At 29.6% G+C, this 13,697-nt stretch overlaps 2 protein-coding genes across 2 annotated transcripts; both read left to right on the top strand.

Annotated features, from left to right (window-relative positions):
- The first annotated feature begins 10,078 nt into the window (after positions 1–10,078).
- LOC124953349 (protein seele) lies at positions 10,079–11,155 on the top strand. Its single transcript, XM_047504588.1, has 4 exons — positions 10,079–10,361; positions 10,440–10,555; positions 10,625–10,831; positions 10,903–11,155. Exons 1-4 carry the CDS (start codon positions 10,271–10,273, stop codon positions 11,083–11,085), a joined length of 597 nt encoding a protein of 198 aa, XP_047360544.1. The 5' UTR covers positions 10,079–10,270; the 3' UTR covers positions 11,086–11,155.
- A 248-nt stretch (positions 11,156–11,403) lies between these two features.
- On the top strand, positions 11,404–13,545 carry LOC124953347 (THO complex subunit 4). Its single transcript, XM_047504585.1, has 5 exons — positions 11,404–11,721; positions 12,270–12,407; positions 12,537–12,684; positions 12,771–12,911; positions 13,027–13,545. Exons 1-5 carry the CDS (start codon positions 11,512–11,514, stop codon positions 13,134–13,136), a joined length of 747 nt encoding a protein of 248 aa, XP_047360541.1. The 5' UTR covers positions 11,404–11,511; the 3' UTR covers positions 13,137–13,545.
- Positions 13,546–13,697: the final 152 nt, after the last annotated feature.

A 13,697-nucleotide genomic window follows, 5' to 3' on the forward strand; every position in this document is an offset into this window, starting at 1 on the left:
TGTGCCCGCCGACACGCGCGCCAGTGTCCTTCCTATCCTTCCCGTATTCGCGCGTAAAAATCGATGATGAATCCTGCCATGTGATGTATCATCCGGCCGCTGTTGAACCTATCCCTCGACGACCTATACTGTAAAAGAAAAAGATAAAGAGGAAATAAAAGAACAAAAAAATATATAAAACAGAATAATATATATGTACATATATAAAATACAAATAGAAAATAAATATATATAAATAGATGAGACCTAGAAAAAGAAAAAAGAAGAGATGCAGCATTATAAATCATAATCAAAAACATAATCAAAAACATAATTAAACACATAATTAAACACATAATTAAATATATAATTAGAAAGAAACAACATAAATAAATATTAAAAATACATAAATAACATATTAATAACATAATTGAAAACATAATTAAAAATGAAAAATATCAGATAGAAACGAGAGCCGGATATAAAAAAGAGAGCCCCAAAAAGATAAGACAAGAGAAACAGTTCTATATGATGCTGAGACAGCAACCCGCACAGAAGCCCTCCCCCACAGGCCCCACCCGTGGGTCCCACCCGAGATATATAAAGAATAATCAATGAGAGTATATAAGAATAAATAGAAATGACACTGGACATAAAAGAGAGATAGAAAAATTTTTATTTCGTTTCTCTGAGAAATTATTGTACAATAGATTTCTGCTATATTTCTTCTTTTGAAGTATTATTAGCTATATAAAATGAAAATATGTTAATGTTTAGTTGGCATTAGATTGAAAAGATAATGGAAAAGTTGTACAATATGCAGCCATTTGCTCGATAATACTTGTATTATAAGATTTATAATTAGACTTTGCAAGTATTAACGACCCAGGTCTCACTACGTGGAAGTTGCTGCATGTGGAGACCCACGGGCTAACGGTGATTCTAATGTACTCTAAAATCCGCGTTCGCGATACCGATCCCTTATGCCTTCCGCTTCGGATATTTTGGGCATGGTTCAAAGCTAACAGGAAGTATCTAGCCTTAGCTACAGGGACTCCACTTACAGAAAGCTTTACCGTTCAACACCCTCGGCTCAGGCATAACGGATTATTAAGCACATCTGAATTCGTGCTTCCGAATTTCGAACAATCAAAGCGCATTTATCGCGTTCGCGGCACTCACGTGTGTTATAATTACGTAGATTCTACTGTTCTATCCAAATTCGCGAAGTAATCTAATCGAAATGTCGAAGAAACAAAACGAAGTCCCCGGTAGGACTTTCAATCGCGCACGCGAACACTCACGTGTGTGTTAGAATAACGGTGACTCTAAGTTGAAATCCGAAGCGTACCCCGAATTTCAACACTGAAACGAAGTCCATGATAGGACTTTTAATCGCGCCCGGACACCCACGCAAGTGTTCGGAAAACGGTGACTCTACTCTAAATAAACTAATCGAATATTCGAACAAACAAAACGAAGTCCCCGGTAGGACTTTTAATCGCGCACGCGAACACTCACGTGAGTGTTAGAATAACGGTGACTCTAAGTTGAAATCCAAAGTGACATTAGTTAACCGGTATTTAGACTTCCGGTGATATTTGCCGAGGGTTTTTACCCCTTCACACAAATATGAGGATTATCATAATACCAGCTAGTTATGTACAGCACTACAAGGCAAGCCGTTCGCGCACCCCGAATTTCAACACTAAAACGAAGTCCATGATAGGACTTTTAATCGCGCCCGGACACCCACGCAAGTATTCGGAAAACGGTGATTCTACTCTAAAAAAACGCGTTCGCGAGGTAATCTAATCGAATATTCGAGCAAATATAAACGAAGTCCCCGGTAGGACTTTTAAGTCGCGCCTGCGTTCATTCACGTGAGTGTTAGAAAAACGGTGACTCTACTCTAAATTCGCGTTTTCGATACGAACAATCAAACGAAGTTTAATCGCGCCCGAGAACACCCACGCTTGTGCACGCCGACACGCGCGTCAGTGTTCTTCCTATCCTTCCCGTATTTGCGCGTAAAAATCGATGATGGATCCTGCCATGCGATCTATCATCCGGCCGCAGGTGGACCCTATCCCTTGATGATCTATCCTGGAAAAGAAAAAGATAAGGAGAAAGCAAGAGAAAGAAAAAAGAAAGAAAATAGAAGATAATATGTACATAGAATATAAATAAAAAATAAATAAAATAGAAAGTAAATATATATAAATAGATAAGAGAGTTGCAGAAAGATGAGAAAATAGAAGCAACTCTGCACGATGTTGAAACAGCAGACCGCATCATCACATGGCTCCCACCTAAAACATTAATCATAATTAATAAAAATATATTAGTACCATAATTAAAACCATAATAAAAAACATAATTAAAACCATAATAAAAAACATAATTAAAACCATAATAAAAAACATAATTAAAAACATTATTAAACAAGAAAAATATGAGTAATAAAAGAGAGCTGCTGAAAGATAAGAAAATAGAAGTAGCTCTGCACGCTGCTGAAACTACAGTCCGCTTCATCTCATGGGTCCTACCTAATACTTAAAAATTAAAATTAATAAGAACATATTAATAACAAACCTAAAAACATAAAAACATAATTAAAAAGAAATAACAAATAAATATTAAAGAAACATAATTAAAAATAAATAACATAATAAAAATCTGAAAAGAAATAACATATTAATAACGTAATTAAAAATAAATAACATAATAAAAATCTGAAAAGAAATAACATATTAATAACATAATTAAAAACATAATTAAAGAAGAAAAATATTAGATAGAAAAGAAAGCTGCAGAAAGATAAGAAAATAGATGCAGCTCTACACGATGCTGAGACAGCAACCCGCACAGAAGCCCACACCCATGTCCCCATCCCATGGGTCCCACCCGAAACTTATAAATCATAATTAATAATAGTAAATCAGTATGAAAAATATGAAATAGAAAAGAGAGCCCCAGAAAGAGAAAAAAAGAGAAGCAGCTCTATAAGATGCTGAAACAGTAACCCGCACAGAGGCCCACACCCATGGGCCCATCCCATGGGTCCCACCCGAGACTTATAAATCATAATTAATAATAGTAAATCAGTATGAAAAATATGAAATAGAAAAGAGAGCCCCAGAAAGAAGAAAAAAAGAGAAGCAGCTCTATAAGATGCTGAAACAGTAACCGGCACAGAGGCCCACACCCATGTGCACATCCCATGGGTCCCACCCGAGACTTATAAATCATAATTAATAAGAGTAAATCAGTATGAAAAATATGAAATAAAAAAGAGAGTCCCAGAAAGAGAAGAAAAAAGAAGCAGCTCTATAAGATGCTGAGACAGCAACCCGCACAGAGGCCTACACCCATGGGCCCCTCCCATGGGTCCAACCCGAGATATATAAAGGATGAGATTAAATTAGATATATAGAAATGACAGTGAAGAAAGTTTTCTGTGCGATAGTATATCTATTAATCAATAGTTTATGGTAGTACTTATGTATGATCTTTATAAGATTGATAAGAATATTCTGTTGTTTAAATATTAATTAATTATACTTTATTTATATCGTACATTATTTAAATGTTAAGATAATCTTCTTTATTAATTATTCCTTCCCGTGTTGGCGACCCCCACGATCTAGAACTAGCTGAAAAGAAATAAGGAAAGAAAAAAGAATATTTATACATTATTAATTATACGAACGATAAAATTTTGAATTTAATTTAATTAAACATAAGAAAAATAAAAGATTAATTAAAAAAAAATGAAATATGTTGAACACTGAAAAAAAGAAATATTATTTTCTCTGAAAGAAATATTATATTACTTGTACATTTCATAGATACATTATTTTATTATAGAACTCGATTTTATTAAAATAAAATTATAAATTTAATTGAACTTTCGAAAAGAAAAAATGTATAAAATTTATCAATCGACTTTAACGTAAAATTTGATTTTACTAAACTAAATTTTAAACTAAAAAAATAAACTAAAATTTGATTTTACTAAACTAAAATCATAAATTCAATTGAATTTTAGAAAAGAAAAAATGTATAAAATTTATGTCTTAAGTTTAATATTAAAAATGCATAAAATATGAAATAATCCTATTCGCGTAAGCGTGGCAATGTGAGAATGTTACTTCGTCTCAGTTTTTTAAATCTACACCCCTACACCCATCACCATAAGGAGCATTTTGAGTGACGACATGGTAAAATTAAAATACAAATAAGAGCCGTTCTCGAAAATTTCTAGTGAATCTTCGAAAATAACTCAATAACCCGATAATCCTCTTGAGTCACAGTTTGTGAGGGTCTCTTTGACATATAGCGTCTTGTTTACTTCGTGCCCTAATCAAATCGAATATTCTTCAGAAACTGTAACGACAAAATTTTATTCGAAATTATAAGATATAAAAGAAAATCATTACACAATTATTGGTAGCCTAAAAAAAATTAAAATTAGTATATTAATTGCTGAAAATCCTGAGCTAAAAATTAATTAATTTATCATCTAGGTTTACGGACTATGTCTCTTTGTTTTTTAGCAATCATTCTACTCGATTTTTCTCTTTCAAAACCAATGACTCTATCGAGACTTTTCTTGTATCAATTTAAATTGATTAAATATTTAATTAATAATTATTGAAAAATATAAAGTAAACCCTTGGACGTTCCTTCTTACAAACGAATATCTTAATTATTGTAATAAAATCATCGACAGTTTCGTTTGTAATCCAGAGACTATCCATCGCGAGTGTCTTCTTGCTCGTTCTTCATTAGAACTTATGAATATCGATTCTTTACTTATTTTCGCGCGAGTAAAATATTTAAAAATGTATTAAAATATTCAAAATCTCAAATAATTATAAACGCATTTGAGCAAAAAGACCCTATCCTGATCTAATAAATAAATGAAAAAATAATAAACCATTCACGAGTAAATCTTCGAAGAAATTTACTCGTGGTCACTCAATGCTCTTCTACTAATTAATTACAACCAATCACCCGTGTCGATTCGGACCTTTCGTCCTCGACATGATTGAGTGATTGGAGGGATTTAAAAATTCACTCACTACTTAAGAAGTTCTGGGATGGCTCCAAAACACTCGTTCAGATCGAAATTGAGAGTGGACGATTCGTATGTGTTTGAAAATTAGGTAGGTCGACATCGAAGTTGATCAAGAATCTCTTCAATGATGCACTGACTCTATATCGCGATAGTTATTTTTTAACGAACGGTCACTGAATTTATTTCGCGAAACTCTACTGTCTTTTATAAATACAGTCTGTGCGACTGTTAAAAAGCAAAACACTTTTTGCGAACAAACACTGACTCTAACGATTGCATTGCACACAATCGATGAAAATACACTTGTGGTTTAAATCGCGAAACCCGAACGAACAAACACTGCTTCTACTTCGCGATATTCTTATTTCAGCGATACCAAAAATATTCGATTAAATCATTGCTTCGCGCGCAATTGCAATGATGTTCTGAAACAAAAAAATAAAAACAAAATTATTACTATCACTGTTATAATAATAATAAATATATAAATTATTAAAGAAACGTACAATATAAAAATATATTTACCTTAAATAATCGTTGATACTACCAGCAAAGACATCCTGATATACTTTGGATGTTTATTCGTCAAAGGCCAAAGGAGAACTGATTCGGTAATCTTCCAAGTCTATAGAGATATGGTATATATAAAAAAACAAAAAATACGGGATGAAAATTTTGAAGTATCGAAATTTCAAATTAAAATTATTCTAAATTCCACGCGCGTTTCTTTCGTTATAATATTTAAATGAATTTACTATTGTTTAAACATTACTTTATTGTGCTCCGTGTACGTTAAATATTGTTTAAATAATTATAAAAATTAACGAAATTATTAATTTATAAGTATTCGCGATTAGAAATAGTGAGTACGATGTGCACTGGTCGGAGTGCAGAAGTAAACTAACTCACGAATCGTCAAAGTTAATCAAAAGAACGTTTATGTTTATATTGCAGAAGGCCAACAACCACGAGTTTAAAATTTTTAAGTATTGGAATTTTATTTTAAAATTATTTTTCGTTTCTCGCATGTTTCTTTCTTTATAATTTTTAAATGAATCTACATTTGTTTAAATATTACTTTATTGTGCTCCGTGTACGTTAAATATTGTTTAAATAATTATAAAATTACCGAAATTATTAATTTATAAGTTTACGCGATTAGAAATAGTGAGTACGATGTGTACTTGTCGGAGTGCAGAAGAAAACTAACTCACGAATCGTCAAAGTTAATCGAAGGAACGTTTATGTTTACATTGCAGAAGGCCAAAAACCACGAGTTTAAAATTTTTAAGTATTGGAATTTTATTTTTAAATTATTTTTAGTTTCTCGCGCGATTCTTTCTTTATAATGTTTAAATGAATCTACTATTGTTTAAATATTACTTTATTGTACTACGTGTACGTTAAGGATTGTTTAAATAATTATAAAATTACCGAAATTATTAATTTATAAGTTTACGCGATTAGAAATAGAGAGTACGATATGCACTGGTCGAAGTGCAGAAGAAAACTAACTCTCGAATCGTCAAAGTTAATCGAAGGAACGTTTATGTTTACATTGCAGAAGGCCAAAAACCACGAGTTTAAAATTTTTAAGTATTGGAATTTTATTTTTAAATTATTTTTAGTTTCTCGCGTGTTTCTTTCTTTATAATGTTTAAATGAATCTACTATTGTTTAAATATTACTTTATTGTACTACGTGTACGTTAAATATTGTTTAAATAATTATAAAATTATCGATATTATTAATTTATAAGTATTCGCGATTAGAAATAGTGAGTACGATGTGCACTGGTCGGAGTGCAGAAGTAAACTAACTCACGAATCGTCAAAGTTAATCAAAAGAACGTTTATATTTACATTGCAGAAGGCCAACAACCACGAGTTTAAAATTTTTAAGTATTGGAATTTTATTTTAAAATTATTTTTAGTTTCTCGCGCGTTTCTTTCTTTATAATGTTTAAATGAATCTACTATTGTTTAAATATTACTTTATTGTACTACGTGTACGTTAAATATTGTTTAAATAATTATAAAATTACCGAAATTATTAATTTATAAGTTTACGCGATTAGAAATAGAGAGTACGATATGCACTGGTCGAAGTGCAGAAGAAAACTAACTCTCGAATCGTCAAAGTTAATCGAAGGAACGTTTATGTTTACATTGCAGAAGGCCAAAAACCACGAGTTTAAAATTTTTAAGTATTGGAATTTTATTTTAAAATTATTTATCGTTTCTCGCATGTTTCTTTCTTTATAATGTTTAAATAAATCTACTATGGTTTAAGTACTAGTTTATTGTACTACGTCTATGTTAAATATTGTTTAAATAATTATAAAATTATCGATATTATTAATTTATAAGTTTACGCGATTAGAAATAGGGAGTACGATATGCACTGGTCGAATTGCAGAAGAAAACTAACTCTCGAATCGTCAAAGTTAATCGAAGGAACGTTTATGTTTACATTGCAGAAGGCCAAAAACCACGAGTTTAAAATTTTTAAGTATTGGAATTTTATTTTTAAATTATTTTTAGTTTCTCGCGCGTTTCTTTCTTTATAATGTTTAAATGAATCTACTATTGTTTAAATATTACTTTATTGTACTACGTGTACGTTAAAGATTGTTTAAATAATTATAAAATTACCGAAATTATTAATTTATAAGTTATCGCGATTAGAAATAGTGAGTACGATATGCACTGGTCGGAGTGCAGAAGAAAACTAACTCACGAATCGTCAAAGGTAATCAAAGGAACGTTTATGTTTACATTGCAGAAGGCCAACAACCACGAGTTTAAAATTTTTAAGTATTGGAATTTTATTTTAAAATTATTTTTCGTTTCTCGCATGTTTCTTTCTTTATAATTTTTAAATGAATCTACATTTGTTTAAATATTACTTTATTGTGCTCCGTGTACGTTAAATATTGTTTAAATAATTATAAAATTACCGAAATTATTAATTTATAAGTTTACGCGATTAGAAATAGTGAGTACGATGTGTACTTGTCGGAGTGCAGAAGAAAACTAACTCACGAATCGTCAAAGTTAATCGAAGGAACGTTTATGTTTACATTGCAGAAGGCCAAAAACCACGAGTTTAAAATTTTTAAGTATTGGAATTTTATTTTTAAATTATTTTTAGTTTCTCGCGCGTTTCTTTCTTTATAATGTTTAAATGAATCTACTATTGTTTGAATATTACTTTATTGTACTACGTGTACGTTAAGGATTGTTTAAATAATTATAAAATTATCGAAATTATTAATTTATAAGTTTTCGCGATTAGAAATAGTGAGTACGATGTGCACTTGTCGGAGTACAGAAGAAAACTAACTCACGAATCGTCAAAGTTAATCAAAAGAACGTTTATGTTTATATTGCAGAAGGCCAACAACCACGAGTTTAAAATTTTTAAGTATTGGAATTTTATTTTAAAATTATTTATCGTTTCTCGCATGTTTCTTTCTTTATAATGTTTAAATAAATCTACTATGGTTTAAGTATTAGTTTATTGTACTACGTCTATGTTAAATATTGTTTAAATAATTATAAAATTATCGATATTATTAATTTATAAGTTTTCGCGATTAGAAATAGTGAGTACGATGTGCACTCGTCGAATTGCAGAAGAAAACTAACTCACGAATCGTCAAAGTTAATCGAAGGAACGTTTATGTTTACATTGCAGAAGGCCAACAACTACGAGTTTAAAATTTTTAAGTATTGGAATTTTATTTTTAAATTATTTTTAGTTTCTCGCGTGTTTCTTTCTTTATAATGTTTAAATGAATCTACTATTGTTTAAATATTACTTTATTGTACTACGTGTACGTTAAATATTGTTTAAATAATTATAAAATTATCGAAATTATTAATTTACAAGTTTTCGCTATTAGAAAGAGAAAGTTTCGATGTGTACTCGTCAAAATGCAAAAGTATATTGACTCGATAATCCTCGAAGTTAAGAAAAAGGGCGTTTATGTTTACAGTATACAAGACCAACTACCTCGAGATTCAAATTTTTAATTATTCCAATAGAAAATTAAAATTATTTCCAGTTTCTCGCGCGTATTATTTAATAATAGAATTACATTGTTTAAACAATTGTGTAATTTAAACATTATTTATTGTCTGTTTTTAAACATATACTTTAACTTGTTAAAGTTAATTTGTAATAATTAAGAAGGAAATATCATTTACCTTATGATTAATTAATTATTAATTATTTTTTCTTAATATCGATTTCATAACCAAACTCTATCATTGTAATATGTATTTATATGCATGACGTGTATAACATTTAAGTGTATCTATTTCTTTTTCTATTCCTTTTTCTTATCATTATTATTATTATTATTATTAGATATTATTATATAATATATTATTATTATATTAATAATAACGGTAATACCAATAATATAAACTTTTCATACAAAAAAGACTACAAGAATAAACGATACGTATTCACGCAGTTTATAGATAATGTGGTAAGCTATAAAGATTTTGAATTTTTTAATATAATATATAATATATAATTATTTACTAATTTTCTAATCACTTTCTTCAGTTAAAATATTTGTTAACATTATCTTGCGAATTACTACACTTGTCTGTTTGTATTAATTAAAAAAACTAAACGATAGTTAGAACCAATAGCAGCCATTCATCTTACGCCACATGGCGTTATGCATACTGTGAAAATTCTCATCGGCCAATCAAAATTGTGCAGTTATATCCTCGTCATTTATCATAATTTTTATTTAAATTTTAAAATCTATAAAGCTTTTATTTTTTTAATTAAACAACCTGTTTGTCTTGTAGAATACTTGAGAATTATATTTTCAGTGCAGGCGTGTGTGTATATATGTAATTTTTTGAAAATTTATTTTGAATATTTAAAATATTGACTTTTAGCTCCATTCAATTCTGATTGGACTATACTTGCATAGATGTTAATACCGCCCAATCGCCATTCAGTGGAACTAATATTTATCTACGTATGATTTTTTATCTCTGAATCAATTTCACACGTTACACGTACGTGTCGGTTGTATAGTTATTAGAAAAATATAGTTTTATGATATTAAGTAGGATATTTATTCTTGAAAATATATGTTTTATATATTTTGTATATTTAATATTTACAACGTTTGCGTGTTCTTTTAATTATTAGTCATTTGATTTTTCATAAAGGAAAATGAAGAAATTTTTGATCATAATTGCTGCTTTGCAGCTTTGTATTTTTGTTAAATCAACAGAAATAGATCCAAAATATCTCAAATGTCTAGGTAAGTTTTTATGTCTTTTTCTAAATTATTAATAAATATGAAATTTTATAGATATTAATACATTTATATATTACATAGTCTGTAGGGCAACTATAGATGAACTAAAAACGGAATTAGGAAAGATCGATCCCTCAATAGAAATAGAAGTTGGAAATTATAGGATGGATGCTAAAGGAAATAGTATTACAAAGAAAGTAAGTCTTTATTTGAACATACATTCAGAATACATATCAAAAAATTTAACAGAATATTATTATTTGAAGGTATCTAAGGCACGTTCTGAAATCCACATTTCTGAAACTATTGATGAAATTTGTGAAAAAATGTCAGATTACGTGAGAGCGACATATAAAACAAATGGTCAATTGACGATTTTAAATCTTATGAGCTCATCTGGTGTTATGAATCCTGAGATGAGTAAAGTCGATTTAATTCAAGATAATGATTTAAATAAGAGCCTGAAATATTATGTTAGTACATTGATTCAAATCTTTAATATTTTTTAATGTAACAATTTTCTAGATCATAATTTTCATTTCAGTGCGAAGGTATAGTAGAAGAATTCGAAGAACCTATAATCTCTCTATTCAGTAAAGGAGAAACTATGATCAGAAGAAAATTATGTACAGATATTGCAAAGATTTGCGATTCAGAAGATTTTCTTAACGAAGATGGTGTAAATAACAACGAAGATAACAAAATAGAAATAAATGATGAATTATGATCTTTACAGAATACTTGAAAATATATGAATATATTTTTTATATAAATATATACATATACTTGTATATGAATTGTTTCGTATATTTTCCATTTTTTTTTTTTTTAAATTAATAACATTAATGTACCTGTATTTAATTAATACGTATATTATACAGATAATTCTATATTATATCGTTAGATAAAAATATATAACTAAGCAAATACGTATCTTGAGATGTTTCGAAATTTTTCCGATAGAGTGGCGCTGTCGTCACACGAAATGAAGATTGAGTCGACCCTCTTGATTAATTTTATTTATGGTGTTCGGTACCCAAGTTCCTGTGCGTGCTTGTTTCGTCTTCGTTCGCCGCCATTATTACGAAGACGTGAGAGGTTGGTTTTGTTCGTTTTCGCGTGGTCGTGTAAGTTTATCGTAATAATATCACAAATGAAGATGGTAGACAAAATAGAAATGAGTCTCGACGATATTATCAAGCAAAATAAAGGAACAAGAGCACGAGGAGGTGGTGGTAGACGAGGTAGAGGTGTTGGTGGCTCGCCTCGTAGGGGAGCTCGAAGAGCCCAAAGAGTTGGCGGCGGCGTCATGCGAGGACGCAGTCGTGGTGGCATTACAAGAAGTACCTTGCCGTATACAAGAGTAAGTAATTAAAGATTTTCTCAATTACATTTCATTAGAATTCGAATATAATCGATTATATATTTATCTATATAAGTATATATGTATATATATGAATATATATATATATATATGGGTATATATATATATAATAAATACATTTAACTTGTCACATGCTTCTTGTACCTATTCTCTTTTACTTCCGCTTTTGTGAATTCAATTTATTTGTATCACGTATATATATATATATATATATATATATATATATTTTATTTTTTTTTTTTGGTCAACCTTTTGCATGAATTCCTTCAATTAGAATAATTATTTTTTCAAAATTCATTCTATCAATATTGTTTCATTTTAATCGTTTAAATCTCATATTTCTTTTTTATAATGTATTCTCTTTATAAAAGTATAAAAAATTGATTGTACTTGTACTAATATTTCTAAATTATTAAAGATTTTGTTTTGAAATATAAGATGTAAATTATATATGTAGCTATGATGACCATATTTTGATAACTGATTCTTTAATGCCTTAGTGAATAAAACATTTGATGTGTTGACAGGGTGACGTAAACAGTGCATGGAAACATGACATGTTTGATGGAGTAAAAAAGGTTGGCAGAGGTGCAATAGGCAGTGCAGGTGTTACCAAATTACTCGTATCCAATCTTGACTTTGGAGTATCAGATTCTGATATTCAGGTAATATACTTATATTTAATGTTTGGAAAGAAAGATAGATGTTATATAAGTTCATGTAAATACATAGTTTGAATATATATATGTATGTATGTATGTATGTATGTTTATATATTTATAATATGTTATTAGGAATTATTCAGCGAATTTGGACCTCTCAAATCGGCAGCTGTACATTATGATAGATCAGGTCGATCATTAGGCTCTGCAGATGTTATATTCGAAAGAAGAGCTGATGCTATAAAAGCAATGAAACAGTATAATGGTGTACCACTTGATGGTCTGTAAAAGTTCCTGAAGGATTATTTAATAATTGGTTTAATAACTTTAGGTATTAAATTTGTATATCTTATATGAAACTAATAGGTCGTGAAATGAATATACAAGTTGCCACATCTGAGATACCAGTTCCAGCAGTGCGTGGAGGATCAAGACTCAGTGGAAACAGTTACGCACAAAGAACTCAATCTCGTTTTAGAGGTAATCGTGGTTCAGGATCTGTTAGAGGTAATCCATTAAATATTACTTATAAATTTGGCATCTTTAATTGATCCGTTCAAATTGTTTATATTGCGTTTCATATCGAAGATAAGTTTGTCTTTATAATTAAATAAAATTATAGGTCGTGGTGCAAGACGTGGTGGTAGAGGAGGAAGTCGACAAGCTACAAAAACTCCTACTGCTGAAGAATTAGATGCAGAATTGGAGGCTTATGTCAAGGAAGTAAAGTAACAAAGCCATAAATTCTTGGCAACCTCTAAAAGTTTTGTTCTTGTCTGATCTAACACAATACATTGTGTTTTCCTTATTTCCGTAAGATATACATATGAAACTAAGTGTAATTATACCATTAGAAAACGAAGTGTTATATGCAATTTCATTTTGAATGGATCTTTTTTTTTTATTTCTGACGTTTCCTTCAGAAATTGGCATACAATTTTTAGGGGGACTCAAATATGATTTATAGGAGTTAACAGATTTTTTTTATGACACATTAAAAGAAAAAAAAAAGAAGAAAAAAAGAAAAAAAAAATAATAAAAAGTTATGATATGCTGTAAAGACTGTATGCAATTTGTATGTACTACTACCGTGCGTGTGTGCTCATCAGTATCTGAAAAATACAAACAAATTCATCTTTAACAGTTGTTGTTTATCAAAGTACAGAATGTGCTTCTAGCCCCGAATCTGATTAATTTTAAAGAATTGTCATCATGACCTTAGCGAATCCTTTAATATTTTGTGAGATATTTTTAAATTATGAAAATAATAATGTTTGTTATTGATATTATATT

The sequence above is a fragment of the Vespa velutina genome, chromosome 12, assembly GCF_912470025.1.
Source record: "Vespa velutina chromosome 12, iVesVel2.1, whole genome shotgun sequence".
NCBI classification, from domain to species: Eukaryota; Metazoa; Arthropoda; class Insecta; order Hymenoptera; family Vespidae; genus Vespa; species Vespa velutina.